Source organism: Crocodylus siamensis, chromosome 3 (genome assembly GCF_052110815.1).
Source record: "Crocodylus siamensis isolate JL-2025a chromosome 3, ASM5211081v1, whole genome shotgun sequence".
In the NCBI taxonomy this organism is placed as follows: domain Eukaryota; kingdom Metazoa; phylum Chordata; order Crocodylia; family Crocodylidae; genus Crocodylus; species Crocodylus siamensis.
The window spans coordinates 20,543,042-20,556,105 of record NC_143397.1 but is presented as its reverse complement, the minus strand read 5'-3'; the positions used below and the strand labels follow the sequence as shown (position 1 = coordinate 20,556,105).

The 13,064-nt window shown below is 48.0% G+C and overlaps 1 protein-coding gene across 1 annotated transcript in view; it reads right to left on the bottom strand.

The window, feature by feature from the left end:
- Positions 1–13,064, bottom strand: part of LOC149868048 (O-acyltransferase like protein-like) — a 50,134-nt gene that overhangs the window by 7,058 nt on the left and 30,012 nt on the right. The window contains exons 12-14 of the mRNA XM_090037885.1: positions 9,909–10,022; positions 3,407–3,536; positions 1,181–1,367 (exon numbers count right to left, since the gene is read on the bottom strand). Of these exons, the coding sequence (XP_089894011.1) occupies positions 1,181–1,367; positions 3,407–3,536; positions 9,909–10,022 (431 nt within the window). The remainder of the gene's footprint in view (positions 1–1,180; positions 1,368–3,406; positions 3,537–9,908; positions 10,023–13,064) is intronic.

Genomic DNA, 13,064 nt, shown 5'->3' with positions numbered 1-13,064 from the left:
CTAGGGTGCCATGGCTCCTCCCCACCACGCGGATGCCATGGGCAGTTGCCCTTGCTGCCCATGCCTAAGGCCTAAGGCGTGCCTGCAGGTCATGGTGGCAGAGCTGGTGGTGGCAGGGCAGGGGGGTATAGTTCATGCTAGCAGGGTTTGGGGGGCTGTAGTTTGGGAGTGAGGCGCACCAGCATATCAGGGCTGCTCAGCACCACAAAGCAGTGCAGGGGGACACCTGCAGCTGGACCCATGTCCTAGAGAGCAAAGGAGACAGGGGGAGCTCTGATTTTCCATGATAAAAAAACCTAAAATCAAATGCCAAAATATACAGGTATTTAGAATTTATTTTATTATAAAGGTAGAGGCACTGGTAGGCTTCCAAATTACTTTAAAATGATAATATATCAATAAAACATTGTGTTCTACTGATACCTATATATATATAGTGGCGCTTCAACTTAATCATGGAAAAATACAGATTTTGGGTTTTTTAATCAGAGAATTTTGGATTTTTTTTTATCAGAGAAAACCAGGATCTCTGAAACATACCCCAACAGCAGCTGAGCCAGATAGTTTCCTACTGATTTTGGCAAGGGGTGTGTGTACTTATGCTCCTTGATGGGCATAAGTCACTGGATCTTGGTGAGATGCTGCTGCTGCTCCAGAAGATAATGTATTGGAATTTCACTTGGGAATGCCCAGAGCTGGTTCCCAATCTCTTGGTAGTGTTAGGATGGTTGGGACTATGCAAAAATATATATATTTATATAATTATAGAATCATAAGACCAAAACTTGTGCCATGTCAGAAGCACAGAAGTCATGTCAAGCTGAGTCAGGCAAACCACATAACTACCATCCACTTTCCTTCCCTCAGCCTAGGATGCAGAAGAGGCTGTGAGCTGGCGTATAACAAGGCTTGGAGCACACTGCTCCAGACTGAGTTTGCTAATCTTATGTTGGTCTATGTCTTCCCTTCCAGATGTGCCAAGTTTGGGACAGACCCAGACTGTTGCTTCCTCTTATTCCTCATCCTAAATTTTGCTAGGTGCCCCCAATCTCCCACTGAGGTTCTGGCCATGTAATGCAGTCACAAAACACATTAGTAACTGCAACATAGGTGTCTGCAGGTCAGTCAATTTTAAAATAATGGGATTTACAAATGAATCTATTCAGTAGCTGTGAGGTACCTCCATAACCTTCTTGACATGCAAAAATGATCCAACCGACTGCCACAGCCCACACTGTTCGGTGAAGCGCTTGATAAATTGCAGCAGCAGGAGAGTACGAGTTAAAGGAGTCTTCTAGAGCATATGCCAGAGAAACTACTGCTAGCATGACAAGCATTGCACAAAGCCACCCAAGAGAGGCATGCACCTGTAGAGATGGAGAACAGCATGATTTGAACAAGCAGTCTTAATGGATTCTCTTGGTAACTCTGGGCTGACTCTTCCTCCCCATCTAAGCACTCCACACTAACTCAGTTCAGTGCTTTCTGCCTTTGGTTTTGTCTTGTTAATCCTGCTACCTTTCTTTCCATTGGCTACAAGTCTCATCTTTGTCCCGGTGCCCACTATCATATCATTTGATCCTTTGCTCACTCTCTCTTGCTCTCTCTCTCCTCCCCCACCCCTTTTGCTTTCCTAGTTAACAGTTGACTTCATCTTTTCCTTTAAGATTAATTAGCTTACAGAAGCAGGTGTCAGCCTCCTTGTCAGGTGAAGGCTGCTGCCGCTCTAGAAACTCAAGAGGGAACACTTCAAAGTGAAGTTTCATTCAAGCACAGCCAATGGCATTGTACATGCTGTTCTGAAATTGAGAATATTTAAAATTACAGGGAATTGCTCAAGTCCCCTGTGTGTGAAGCCCTCCTTGGCACACAAGTACCTAAGACATATGGCAGGAAGACATGCTTCGTCATTAATTCATCCCAATAGAATTATTTATTAAAGCAATTTCCTGCTCAGTCTTGCTTATTACATTGTCTTCTTCCTTTCTTCATAGACTATTGTCTGATTCATTCCATCCTTGTTTCATTATCCGGCTCTGTCCTTATGGTAGAACGTCTAATCCTTTGCCACCTGATGGAAATGCAGTTCATTTTTTGGTATGCATGATGATTACTCATGGTTTTCCCACATGTTTGGACAAAACCTTCACGTTTTAGTGGGACTTTTGCCAGAGTATGTCTGGAGCGAGCAGTTCAGTCTATCTAGCAGCTCATCCATGTAATATTAAGTGGTAAGTTCAGCTCTTGTATGAAAATGGCACTAATTTACCTCACATGGGATGGCAGCAGGATATTTATAACCACTTTACTTCAAAAAGGATACAGCAAATTTGTCCCACTGCTTAATCTGATCACTGATTTTAAAATGATCAGAGCCAAAACAGCTTATGAGAGTTATGAGAGTTAGGTTTTTAGGAAAGTGTAGTTGTGAATATCTGTGAAAAGGCAACTGAGTTGTTGTTCCTTTGAGACAGGTAACAACAACTAGTTTGATCTGAAGAAATGTCTGGTGATGCACCTTGGCATGCCTTGGCAATATAAAAAGAGTGGAAATCAAGTACCTGACTCTTTTAAAAGGTCTGCTTTGTATTTGGTTATTTGTACTACAAAATCAAACAGATTCCAGGTCCACCCAAGTCTAGACAGCTGACTGGGGCCAAATCTGGCCCAGGCAGCCAGTGCTGCTGCTTTTCACTATTCTCGTCCCTTCCCACTGAATTCAGCCACAGGAGAAAAGAGGGGCATGAGTGGCAGTGACAGCACTGAGCCCCTTGCTTCTGGAGCTGTGCGAAAGCAGGGGCTCTGGCCAGGCTCTGCGCTAATGTGCAGCACACGTCCAAAGGCAGACTGCAGCTGTGCCACCCACCCACTTTGGATCTCCCCTAACTTCAAAGTAAATAAAATTAATATTCACAAAGGCTGATACTTTAAGAATCTGTTGAAATCAATGAGAGTTAAACACCTACAAAGTTTTAAAGATCTGGTCCCAAGTTACTTCGTACGAGGTATTGGTATCATTATCGTATAGGGGCTGAAATTTGCCCCTTACTGTTATTTGGCTGAGCTGCCAAACACGGTGCTCCTCACTCTAGACATATTCTGGCCTACGAGTGGCTGGATCCAGCAAGTCTACAATTCTCTCTCCAGAGAGAATCCACACGGATTGCAGAACACAACCACCTATTTAGGAGGTGATTTAGCATGTCTAACGAGAAATATTACTGAAGTAGAACATTAGACATGTTTAAGCTTCTTCCTGAACCAGTGCCTGAATTAGCATTCCCCTTTGCATTCAGCTAATTACCTCTGTGCTCCAGAAATGTCATACCAGTTCTTGGAAACATTAGAGGAAACCCCCATATCAACATCAGGTTTTATCTTCTGTTCAGAGATAGCACCGGCGTACCTTGCTTTTTAGGATCTGTGCCTGCTGGCGATACATGAAAAGGCCCAGAAGGATACCAACTAGAAATGGACCATATCGACAGTAAGGCTTTGTATAGTATTCTGTAAAATACATCATGGTGGCCTTTTCCCTAAAAGAAAGGACAAAACGATCATGCTCGAGTTCTGAGTGAACGGTAATGGGTGCATGGGTACATGACCAGGGCAATTCTCATGCATGTATCCTTACGTCAGCTTTCTACTCCAAGCGTGACTACAAACAATGCCATCCTCCCACTCACCAGTGCGTGCTCAGAGTGCTGTTTGCTTGCTTTAGAAACCAAAAGCAAATGTTTTCAACCTGTTGCTCTTCTCAGCAAGAGAGACAACACAGCTCTGCAAAGGTCTCCTAGATACTTTTCTTATTTCCTATTTTTCACTCCCACAATTGCATTTTCTCATTAGAAAACACCATCATGAACAAAATATAGCAGTGACCTCAACACTGATGCTAGTGAGTAGTTGAGCATAGAATTGGGCAAGTTTAAAAAATAAATAATAATAGGTTTTCCTCCCAAATTGAGAATGTTAATTTTTAAAAAGATTTTTTGGTCCCCCCCACCAGAAATTAGAAAATGAAAAATACATTCATCTTATACAAATACTGTTTTACTTCTTTTTCCCTTTGCCTCTTGTCATACTTTTATATCCTTCTTCTTTTCCCAGTGACATTTTATCATGAATTTTATGATATTTGGTGTTGTAAATTCCCCACCATTAGGAGACATGCAATTGGGTAAGAATCTTAGCTTTTCTAAATAAAAAAGTGAGTTTCTAGTCCTCATAGCTGGAAATATAACCAAGTGATTTTAAAAACTCAAATGGTGGAGGGCATAATGAAAGTAACCCTTTTTTTTAAATAACTCATGATTTTTAAGCCAATTATATCCCTTCCTTGGGGGCGCTCATCTGTGAGTTTGAGTGTATACGACTGCCAGTACAGTTCTCTTATTCGAGTTTGCATGTCATAAACATATCTTCCACAATGAAATCACATACAAAATGATTTTCCTTTTATAAAATATGCATTTTTTAGAAAAAAACAGCTTATTAAAGAAGATCAGTGGGTTCAAGCCTGAGTACCCCTTGGCTTAGACTGCTTTGGGTAATTACTACTTTTATTAAGTTCATCCATTCATTCAGATTTAAACTGTAACTAAAAAGATGCATCTCCATGGCTCACCTAAGGAGTGAGAGACCCAGGTTCAGTTGCCACCTCTCTTAGGCAGGACCTGAATTCACTTCTCGGGAGAAGGTAAGCTATAGGGTACTATGGATGCTTTTGTATAAAAGAATTAAGCATCCAGTGGCTGTCACAGAATCATAGAATCAGTGAGTCAGAAGGGACCTTGACAGATCATCGAGTCCAACCCCCTGCCGTGGGAGGAAGGAGCACTGGGGGTGGCAGGGGTCATAAGACCTCAGCCAGGTGCCTATCCAGTCTCCTCTTGAAGATCTCCAGGGAAGATGAGAGCACCACCTCTCTGGGAAGCCTATTCCAGGCTCTGGCCACCCTTACAGTGAAGCAGTTCTTCCTAATATCCAACCTAAACCTCTCCTCCCTCAGCTTGTGGCCATTGTTCCTGGTGACTCCAAGGGGGGCCCTGGTGAACAGACTTTCCCTGAATCCCTGCTGCTGGCCCCTGATTAGGTTGTAGGCAGCCACAAGATCCCCCCTCAGTCTCCTCTTGCGGAGACTGAAGAGATTCAGGTCCCTCAGCCTCTCTGCATAGGGCTGGCCACGGAGTCCCCCAACCATACGAGTGGCCTCCTCTGGACCCTCTCCAGGTCCTCCACGTCCTTCTCGAAGTGCGGCGCCCTGAACTGGACACAGTACTCCAGCTGTGGCCTGACCAGCGCCGCATAGAGGGCGAGCAAGACCTCTCTGGACCTGTTAGTGAGGCCCCTGGTGATGCAGGACAGGGTGCGGTTGGTTCTGCCTATTGCTTTGTTGTATTGGCGACTCATGTTCATCCTGGAGTCAATCCTGACTCCAAGATCCCTCTCTGCCTCTGTGCTGCCAAGAGGGTCAGCCCCTAACCTGTAACCATAATGCTGGTTCCCTCTCCCCAGGTGCAGCACCCTGCACTTGTCCTAGCTGAACCGCATCCTGTTCAGATCCACCCACTTCTCTAACCTATCCGGGTCTGCCTGGATGCGGTCCCTGCCTGCCGGTGTATTCACTTTACCCCACAGCTTGGTGTCATCAGTGAACTTGAACAGGGTGGTCTCCAACCCCTCGTCCAGGTCGCTAATGAGGATATTGAACAGCACCGGCCCCAGGACCGAACCCTGGGGGACTCCACTGCCCACACCCTCCCACGTCGACATCAGCCCGTCCACCACCACCCTCCAGGTTCACCCCTGGAGCCAGTTTGTCACCCGTGTGACTGCATTTGTCAGTGCTGCAGTCCCTCAGCTTGCCCACCAGAATTGGGTGGGACACTGTGTCGAAGGCCTTCTGGAAGTCCAAGAAGATGACATCGACTTCCTCCTTCCCATCTAAGCTCTTTGTTTCCTGGTCATAGAAAGAGACCAGGTCAGTCAGGCAGGATCGGCCTGGCACGAACCCACGTTAGTTACCCCTCAACATCACTTCACCTGCAGGGCTCTCACAAATGTGGCCCTTGATAATTTTCTCAAAGACCTTCCCCAGGATAGACGTGAGGCTGACTGGCCTGCAGTTGCCGGGCTCTTCCTTCCTCCCCTTCTTGAATATAGGGACCACATTGGCCTTTTTCCAGTCCTCAGGGACTTGGCCCGAGCACCAGGAGTCCTCAAACAGCTGTGCCAATGGCTCCACAATGACACCAGCCAATTCCCTCAGCACCCGCGGATGAAGGTCATCCGGGCCCGCCGACTTGGACACATCTAAGCCCTCCAGGTAATCCTTAACTAGGTCTGAAATAACAGTCGGGGGACTCGCATCCTTCCTGGGCCTCTCTACACTGTCACCCGAGAGCACCCCATTGTCAGCAGACAGGAACAAGAAGGCAAAGAGCTTGTTGAAGAGTTCTGCCTTCTCTCACACGTCCGTCACCAACTGCCCTGCTCTGCCTTGTAGGGGTCCAGTGTTACCCCGAGACTTCTTCTTGCTACCTATATACTTGAAGAAGGACTTTTGTTATCCTTAATCCCAGAAGCTAATCTAAGCTCCAGTGCTGCTTTAGCCTCCCTCACCAAATCCCTACAAGCTCGGGTCAGGGAGGTGTACTCCTCCTTTGTCCCTGCCCCCTGCTTCCACTGCCAGTATGCTTTTTTCTTTGCCCTCAGGCCAGCCTGGATATCTACACTCAGCCATGAAGCTGAGCCCTTTTCCTGCCTTCTTGGACCCTTTTCCTGCCTTCCTGCGCAGAGAAATTGCGTCCTGCTGCGCCCCAAGGATAGCCTCCTTGAGGAAGGACCACCTTTCCTGGACCCCCATACTAGCTACCCCCTGGGCTCCGAGTGCCTCCCTGGCTACTGCCCTGAGCACATTGAAGTTGGGTTTCCTAAAGTCAAGCATTTGCACTGTGCTCGTTACCCTCCCCACCTTCCTCTGAATAGCAAACTGGATCATTTCATGATCACTGTCCCCTAGCCTCCCTTGTACTAGCACATCCCCGACCAGGTCATACCCAGAGGCTAACACCAGATCCAGTATGGAGTTTTCCCTAGTGGGGACGAGTATCTCCTGCATGAGGTGTAGGTCCTGTACGTACGTCAGGAACCTTCGTGAGTGGCTAGACCTGGCCGACTGCTCCTCCCAGTTGATGTCAAGGTAACTCGTATCCCCCATGACCACAACATCCTTTTGCATGCACAGCCTCCCCAAGCTGCCTGGATATAGGACCAGAACTGAGGCCTCCTCCCTCCCCAGGAGCATCATAATGGTGGGGGAGGAGGATGACTTGTACACCAGCTCCATAAGCCTGTTTGTGAGTAGGGTGGCCATTATAGAGGACAGTCCAGTTTTCTGCTACTCTGTCCTCTGTCCTTTATTGATATTTTTCTTGAAGAAAAATAGAGGACATAAAGGTGTTCAGTTTCTTATCAATAGAGGGCAGAGGCAACCGGACTGTCATCTATGATGGCCACTCTATTTGTGAGGGGTGTAAAAATAGCTGTCACCACAGCTGTCAGCTGGCCAAGCCACTGCTGACGGCAGCTCATGTCCTGTAGCTGCCCCAGACATTGAGCTGCCTTGCGTGTTGCTCAGGTGAATTCCACCACATACAGGCTATAGATCCACATACACCCATTCGTGCACTCTCTGTTTCTCCCAGTACTTCTGCATTTCATGATAAATGTAAGAGCTTCACAGGAGAGACTGAGACCTCCACACCAGAATATCATATAGGCTGGTCCTGGTACTTAGGCCACGCTCTTGAGACGTAGTTCAGGTCTCTGCAGGTAAAGGAGAGATTTGAACCTGGGTTTTCCACATCCCATGGAAGCTCTTCTGGGTAGGAGAGCAGGAACATTACTACTTCTTCCTTCTGACTACCTCTTGTATGACACGTCCCAAGCCTGCTAGACTGAACACAGCAGCAGACATTAGGATGGGAATTCAACACTGAGAACAGGATGGGATTCAACACTGACAAATGCAAGGTGCTGCACCTGTGGAGGAAGAACCAGCAGCATACCTACAGGCTGGGGATCTCCCTTCTTGTCAGTACAGAGGCAGAAAAAGATCTTGGAGTCATCATTGATGCCAAGATGAACATGGGCCGGCAGTGTGGGGATGCGGTCAGGAAGGACAACTGCACCTTGTCATGCATCCACAGATGCATCTCAAGCAGGTCCAAGGAGGATATCCTCCCCCTCTATGCGGCACTGGACAGACCGCAGCTGGAGTACTGCGTCCAGTTCTGGGCGCCGCACTTCAGGAGGGATAGGGACAGCATGGAGAGGGTCCAGAGGAGGGCCATTCACCTGATCAGGGGGCAGCAGGGCAGGCCCTATGAGGAGAGACTATGGGACCTGACCCTGTTCAGCCTCCACAAGAGAAGGCTGAGGGGGGATCTAGTGGCCTGTTACAAACTAGTCAGAGGGGACCAGCAAGCATTGTGGGAGTCCCTGTTCCCCCAAGCACCGCCAGGAGTGACTAGAAATAATGGTCACAAGCTGGCAGAGGGTAGATTCAGACTAGACATCAGGAGGCGCTACTTCACGGTCAGGGCAGCTAGAATCTGGAACCAACTTCCAAGAGAAGTGGTGCTGGCTCCTACCCTGGGGGTCTTTAAGACAAGGCTAGATGATCACCTTGCTGGGGTCGTTTGACCCCAGTACTCTTTCCTGCCATGGCAGGGGGTCGGACTCAATGATCCGCTCAGGTCCCTTACGACCCTACTAACTATGAAACTATGAAACTATTAAAATGTCCTACTGACCAAAACTTAGGTGCCCACAAAATGAGGCAGCAGCTAAGTAGAGCTCTTGAAGATCTACAAGCTGGACATAAGCACCAAATATTGCAGTTAAATACCTGACTTTTTGTGGATCAAGCCCTCAGGGTGCAAATGTACCACTGACAATATAAACAGCTAAACTGTTAGAGACTTACAATAATCTGAATGACTACATGATAATGAAAAATAATGCATATGTGACCTTAGACATCTTATGTATGTTGTGCTATATATTCCCCTATAGCTTTACAAAAATCTAGCATGCATATATTCAGGCTATCTGTAACGCCACCAAAATGGTAGGTCCACCACAAAAAAAAATCCTGTTTCAAACAGACTTTTTCTATCTTGTTACATGGGGTAGCAACACAAGTAATGTGGGCAGTTTGTGTATCACTGCAGGGAATCTCTCGGTCCCCAAGCATCCTACAGCACTCCTCTGAAGGAAGGAAAGTGAAGTCTGCAGGGAGCAGAGCTTCGGCCCTGCTCGTTGCAGTAGCTTTCACAGAGAGGATACTGCCCTGGAGCTGGAGCTGTTCTACTGGGGGACACCGCTGCCACCAGCGTGGTGGCAGGCACCAGTGCTTGCTGCCTTCATGGTGCTGGTGTAGAGAGGTACAGCTGCCGTTCGCATGGCTGTGGCCCAACACACACTGCCAGCTGACAGGCTCCCCTGGGCATGGTGGGAGCAAAGGGACAGTCCTTGTTGCCCCCTGACTGCAATATGTGCCTTAGCAGTGATTTTGTAATGCTCCAGCCTGGGGGCTCTGAATGTAGGTGCACCCTCATAGCGCTATTTTTGTAGTGCTGCAGATTGCTTCAGCACATGCGTCCAAAGCCAGTGATTGCTCTTCTGTGTTAGGAGAAGAGCAAGGCAAAGAGAACAGGAGCATCTGTTGCGTTGGCCATGCTCATCTTCAAATACATATCTGAAAAAAAAAGCATTAACCTAAAACTGGAGACTTGAATAACCTAGGAATTTCCCTCTATCCTCTCTTTTACCTGAACAGCTAGTTTAAGTCTAAGGCTTATTTCTATATCAACAAAGCAGTCAGAGATGAAGACCCTTACCTCATATCAGAAGGAGATGTGACAGGAAGTCTGAAAAATGCTGACAACAGGCCTGTCACAGTGGAGGTTGCCAGGAGAAGAATGATTCCTAATAGAATCAACCCACGTTTGCTTCTGCAAAGGAAATGGAAGGGGAAAACCTTTTTTTTTAACATCCGTTTTTTTGCGCTCTCTTTTTTCTGGTAAACGGAGGAAAATTACCTGTCAACACCATTTCCTTGAGCTGTCACACAGTTCTTTTGAAGATTCAGGGTAAGATCTTTTATATCACATAATACATATGTAACATCTATGGAGCTTACTTTTGTCGCTTTGAGTAAAATGCAATTATAAATAAACATCGTACAATTTTACTGTAAACGTTGTGAGGTCTGAATACACGCTTACAGATAGGTACTTACAAGGCTGATCTAAGACAATACATACCCACCAGCTTTCAAAGGACACACTTCAGGTCCTCATTGATTTTGGGCCTTGCTGTTTGTCACTGTTCACTTTGTTACTTTCTGTAAAATATCTCCAGAGCATGACATCAGTGATGAAAACATTTTGTATAAAACAGGCAGCCACTTTCTGGTTCCCAATATAAGGCTGCAACTCAACAGACAGGCTAGTAAGAGGGAAACTGGGGGTAGAATAGACATCACCTGATGGCATTTGTGTGCCCTAAACATTTTTATGGCATCCCTAACCTTTGTTATGTCATGTCAGTGGCCATGACAAATGGTAGTGTAAAATAATGCTGCTTTATTGCAGCAGGCATCTATTTGCTCTGTGGCAAGAAAGTGCAGGCAACCCAGAGCATCTCCACTCACCCTGGGCAGGTGCTCCAGGGGCTTGAGGAGCCTGACCCTGCTCACTCTTGGATTTCCTATTAGGGCTGTGTGAAGCTTCAGTCCCCGATTCGATCTGGCAGAGATTCAGCCCGATTCGGTGGCTAAATCTCTGAATCTGAATCGAATCAGAGGACCCTGTAATCTCTCCGAATCGATTTGGAGAGATACGGACAGATTCAGCGATTTGGACACAGACACAGCTTTAAGTATTTTTTCTATATACCTCTAGATAGCAGGGGCTCTGAATGCTGTGGTGCTGGGGCAGATGCAATGTCCCACAGGAGCTTTGGGAGGCTCCCCAGAATGCTCAGCAGCAGACTTGGAAGTGGACCAGAAGCACATCCGGTCCACTTCCTGGTCCACCGGGAAGTGCATGGGAGGCCCCTGCCTGCACCCCCCCAGATTGGCGACTTGGTGCCTCCTGGGTCTGGAGGAGAGCTCAGGGTCCCCCTGTGGCTGATCGCCAAGCCAGATGGGCATAGGGGGCCTCTCCCCCAGTGCACTCCCTGGCAGACCCAGAAGTAGACCAGAAGTACTTCTGGCCCACTTCCGGGTTTGCTGCCGAGCACGCTGGAGAGCCCCCCGTGCTCCTGTGGGATGCTCCATGTGCCCCAGGACCACAGACTGCTACCTCAAGCTGTGCCTGCTACCTCGAGGTATGTAGAGCTGTGCCTGTGTCCAAATCGCTGATTTGCCGAATGAGCATCGAACCTTCAGATTTGGATTCAGACAAATTATGCTGAGGGGAAACCAGCATGGGTTCGTGGCAGGCAGATCGTGCTTGACCAATCTAGTCTCTTTTTATGACCAGGTCACAAAACGCCTTGACGCAGGAGGAGGGGTGGATGTCGTATACTTGGACTTCAGGAAGGCCTTTGATACAGTATCCCACCCCATACTGGTGAACAAGTTAAGGGGCTGTGACTTGGATGACTTCACAGTCCGGTGGGTGGAGAATTGGCTGGAGGGTCGCACCCAGAGAGTCGTGGTGGATGGGTGTGGGCAGTGGGGTCCCGCAGGGCTCGGTCCTTGGACCAATACTCTTTAATGTCTTCATCAGCGACTTGGACGAGGGAGTGAAATGTACTCTGTCCAAGTTTGCAGATGACACTAAGCTATGGGGCGAAGTGGACACGCCGGAGGGCAGGGAGCAGCTGCAAGCAGACCTGGACAGGTTAGACAAGTGGGCAGAAAACAACAGAATGCAGTTCAACAAGGAGAAATGCAAAGTGCTGCATCTAGGGAGGAAAAATGTCCAGCACACCTACAGCCTAGGAAATGACCTGCTGGGTGGCACGGAAGTGGAAAGGGATCTTGGAGTCCTAGTGGACTCCAAGATGAACATGAGTCAGCAGTGTGACGAAACCATCAGAAAAGCCAATGGCACTTTATCATGCATCAGCAGATGCATGACAAATAGGTCCAAGGAGGTGATACTTCCCCTCTATCGGGCGCTGGTCAGACCGCAGCTGGACTACTGCGTGCAATTCTGGGCGCCGCACTTCACGAAGGATGCGGATAACCTGGAGAGGGTCCAGAGAAGGGCCACTCGTATGGTTAAGGGCCTGCAGGCCAAGCCCTACGAGGAGAGACTAGAGAAACTGGACCTTTTCAGCCTCCGCAAAGAGAAGGTTGAGAGGCGACCTGGTGGCTGCCTATAAGTTCATCAGGGGGGCACAGAAGGGAATTGGTGAGTATTTATTCACCAAGGCCCCCCCGGGGGTTACAAGAAATAATGGCCACAAGCTAGAAGAGAGCAGATTTAGATTGGATATTAGGAGGAACTTCTTCACAGTTCGAGTGGCCAAGGTCTGGAACGGGCTCCCAAGGGAGGTGGTGCTCTCCCCTACCCTGGGGGTATTCAAGAGAAGGTTGGATGTGTATCTAGCTGGGGTAATGTAGGCCCAGCACTCTTTCCTGCTTATGCAGGGGGTCGGACTCGATGATCTATTGAGGTCCCTTCCGACCCTAGCATCTATGAATCTATGAATCTATGAATAGGGGACAGTGATCTGAATCAATGAATCAAATCACTGTCCCCAATTCAGGCTGAATCTGAATCGAATAGGGTCCATTTTGCACAGCCCTAATTCCCACACAGGAGCGGGCCCCAGGAGTACCTGCCTGGCTTTCTCTACTTACAGAGACAAGCCCAGAGTACCTCTCAGGGTACCTCTTTGTAACTGGGGAAAGTTGGGGGGGGTTTTGCTTATGGAGCCCTACACCAGCATCTCCAGGGGAGTGTCTCTGTGAGCAGGGAAAACCCAGGTGGATCCTGGCATGGAGGCACAGGACCTGGGGAGTCTCCAGCAACCCAAAG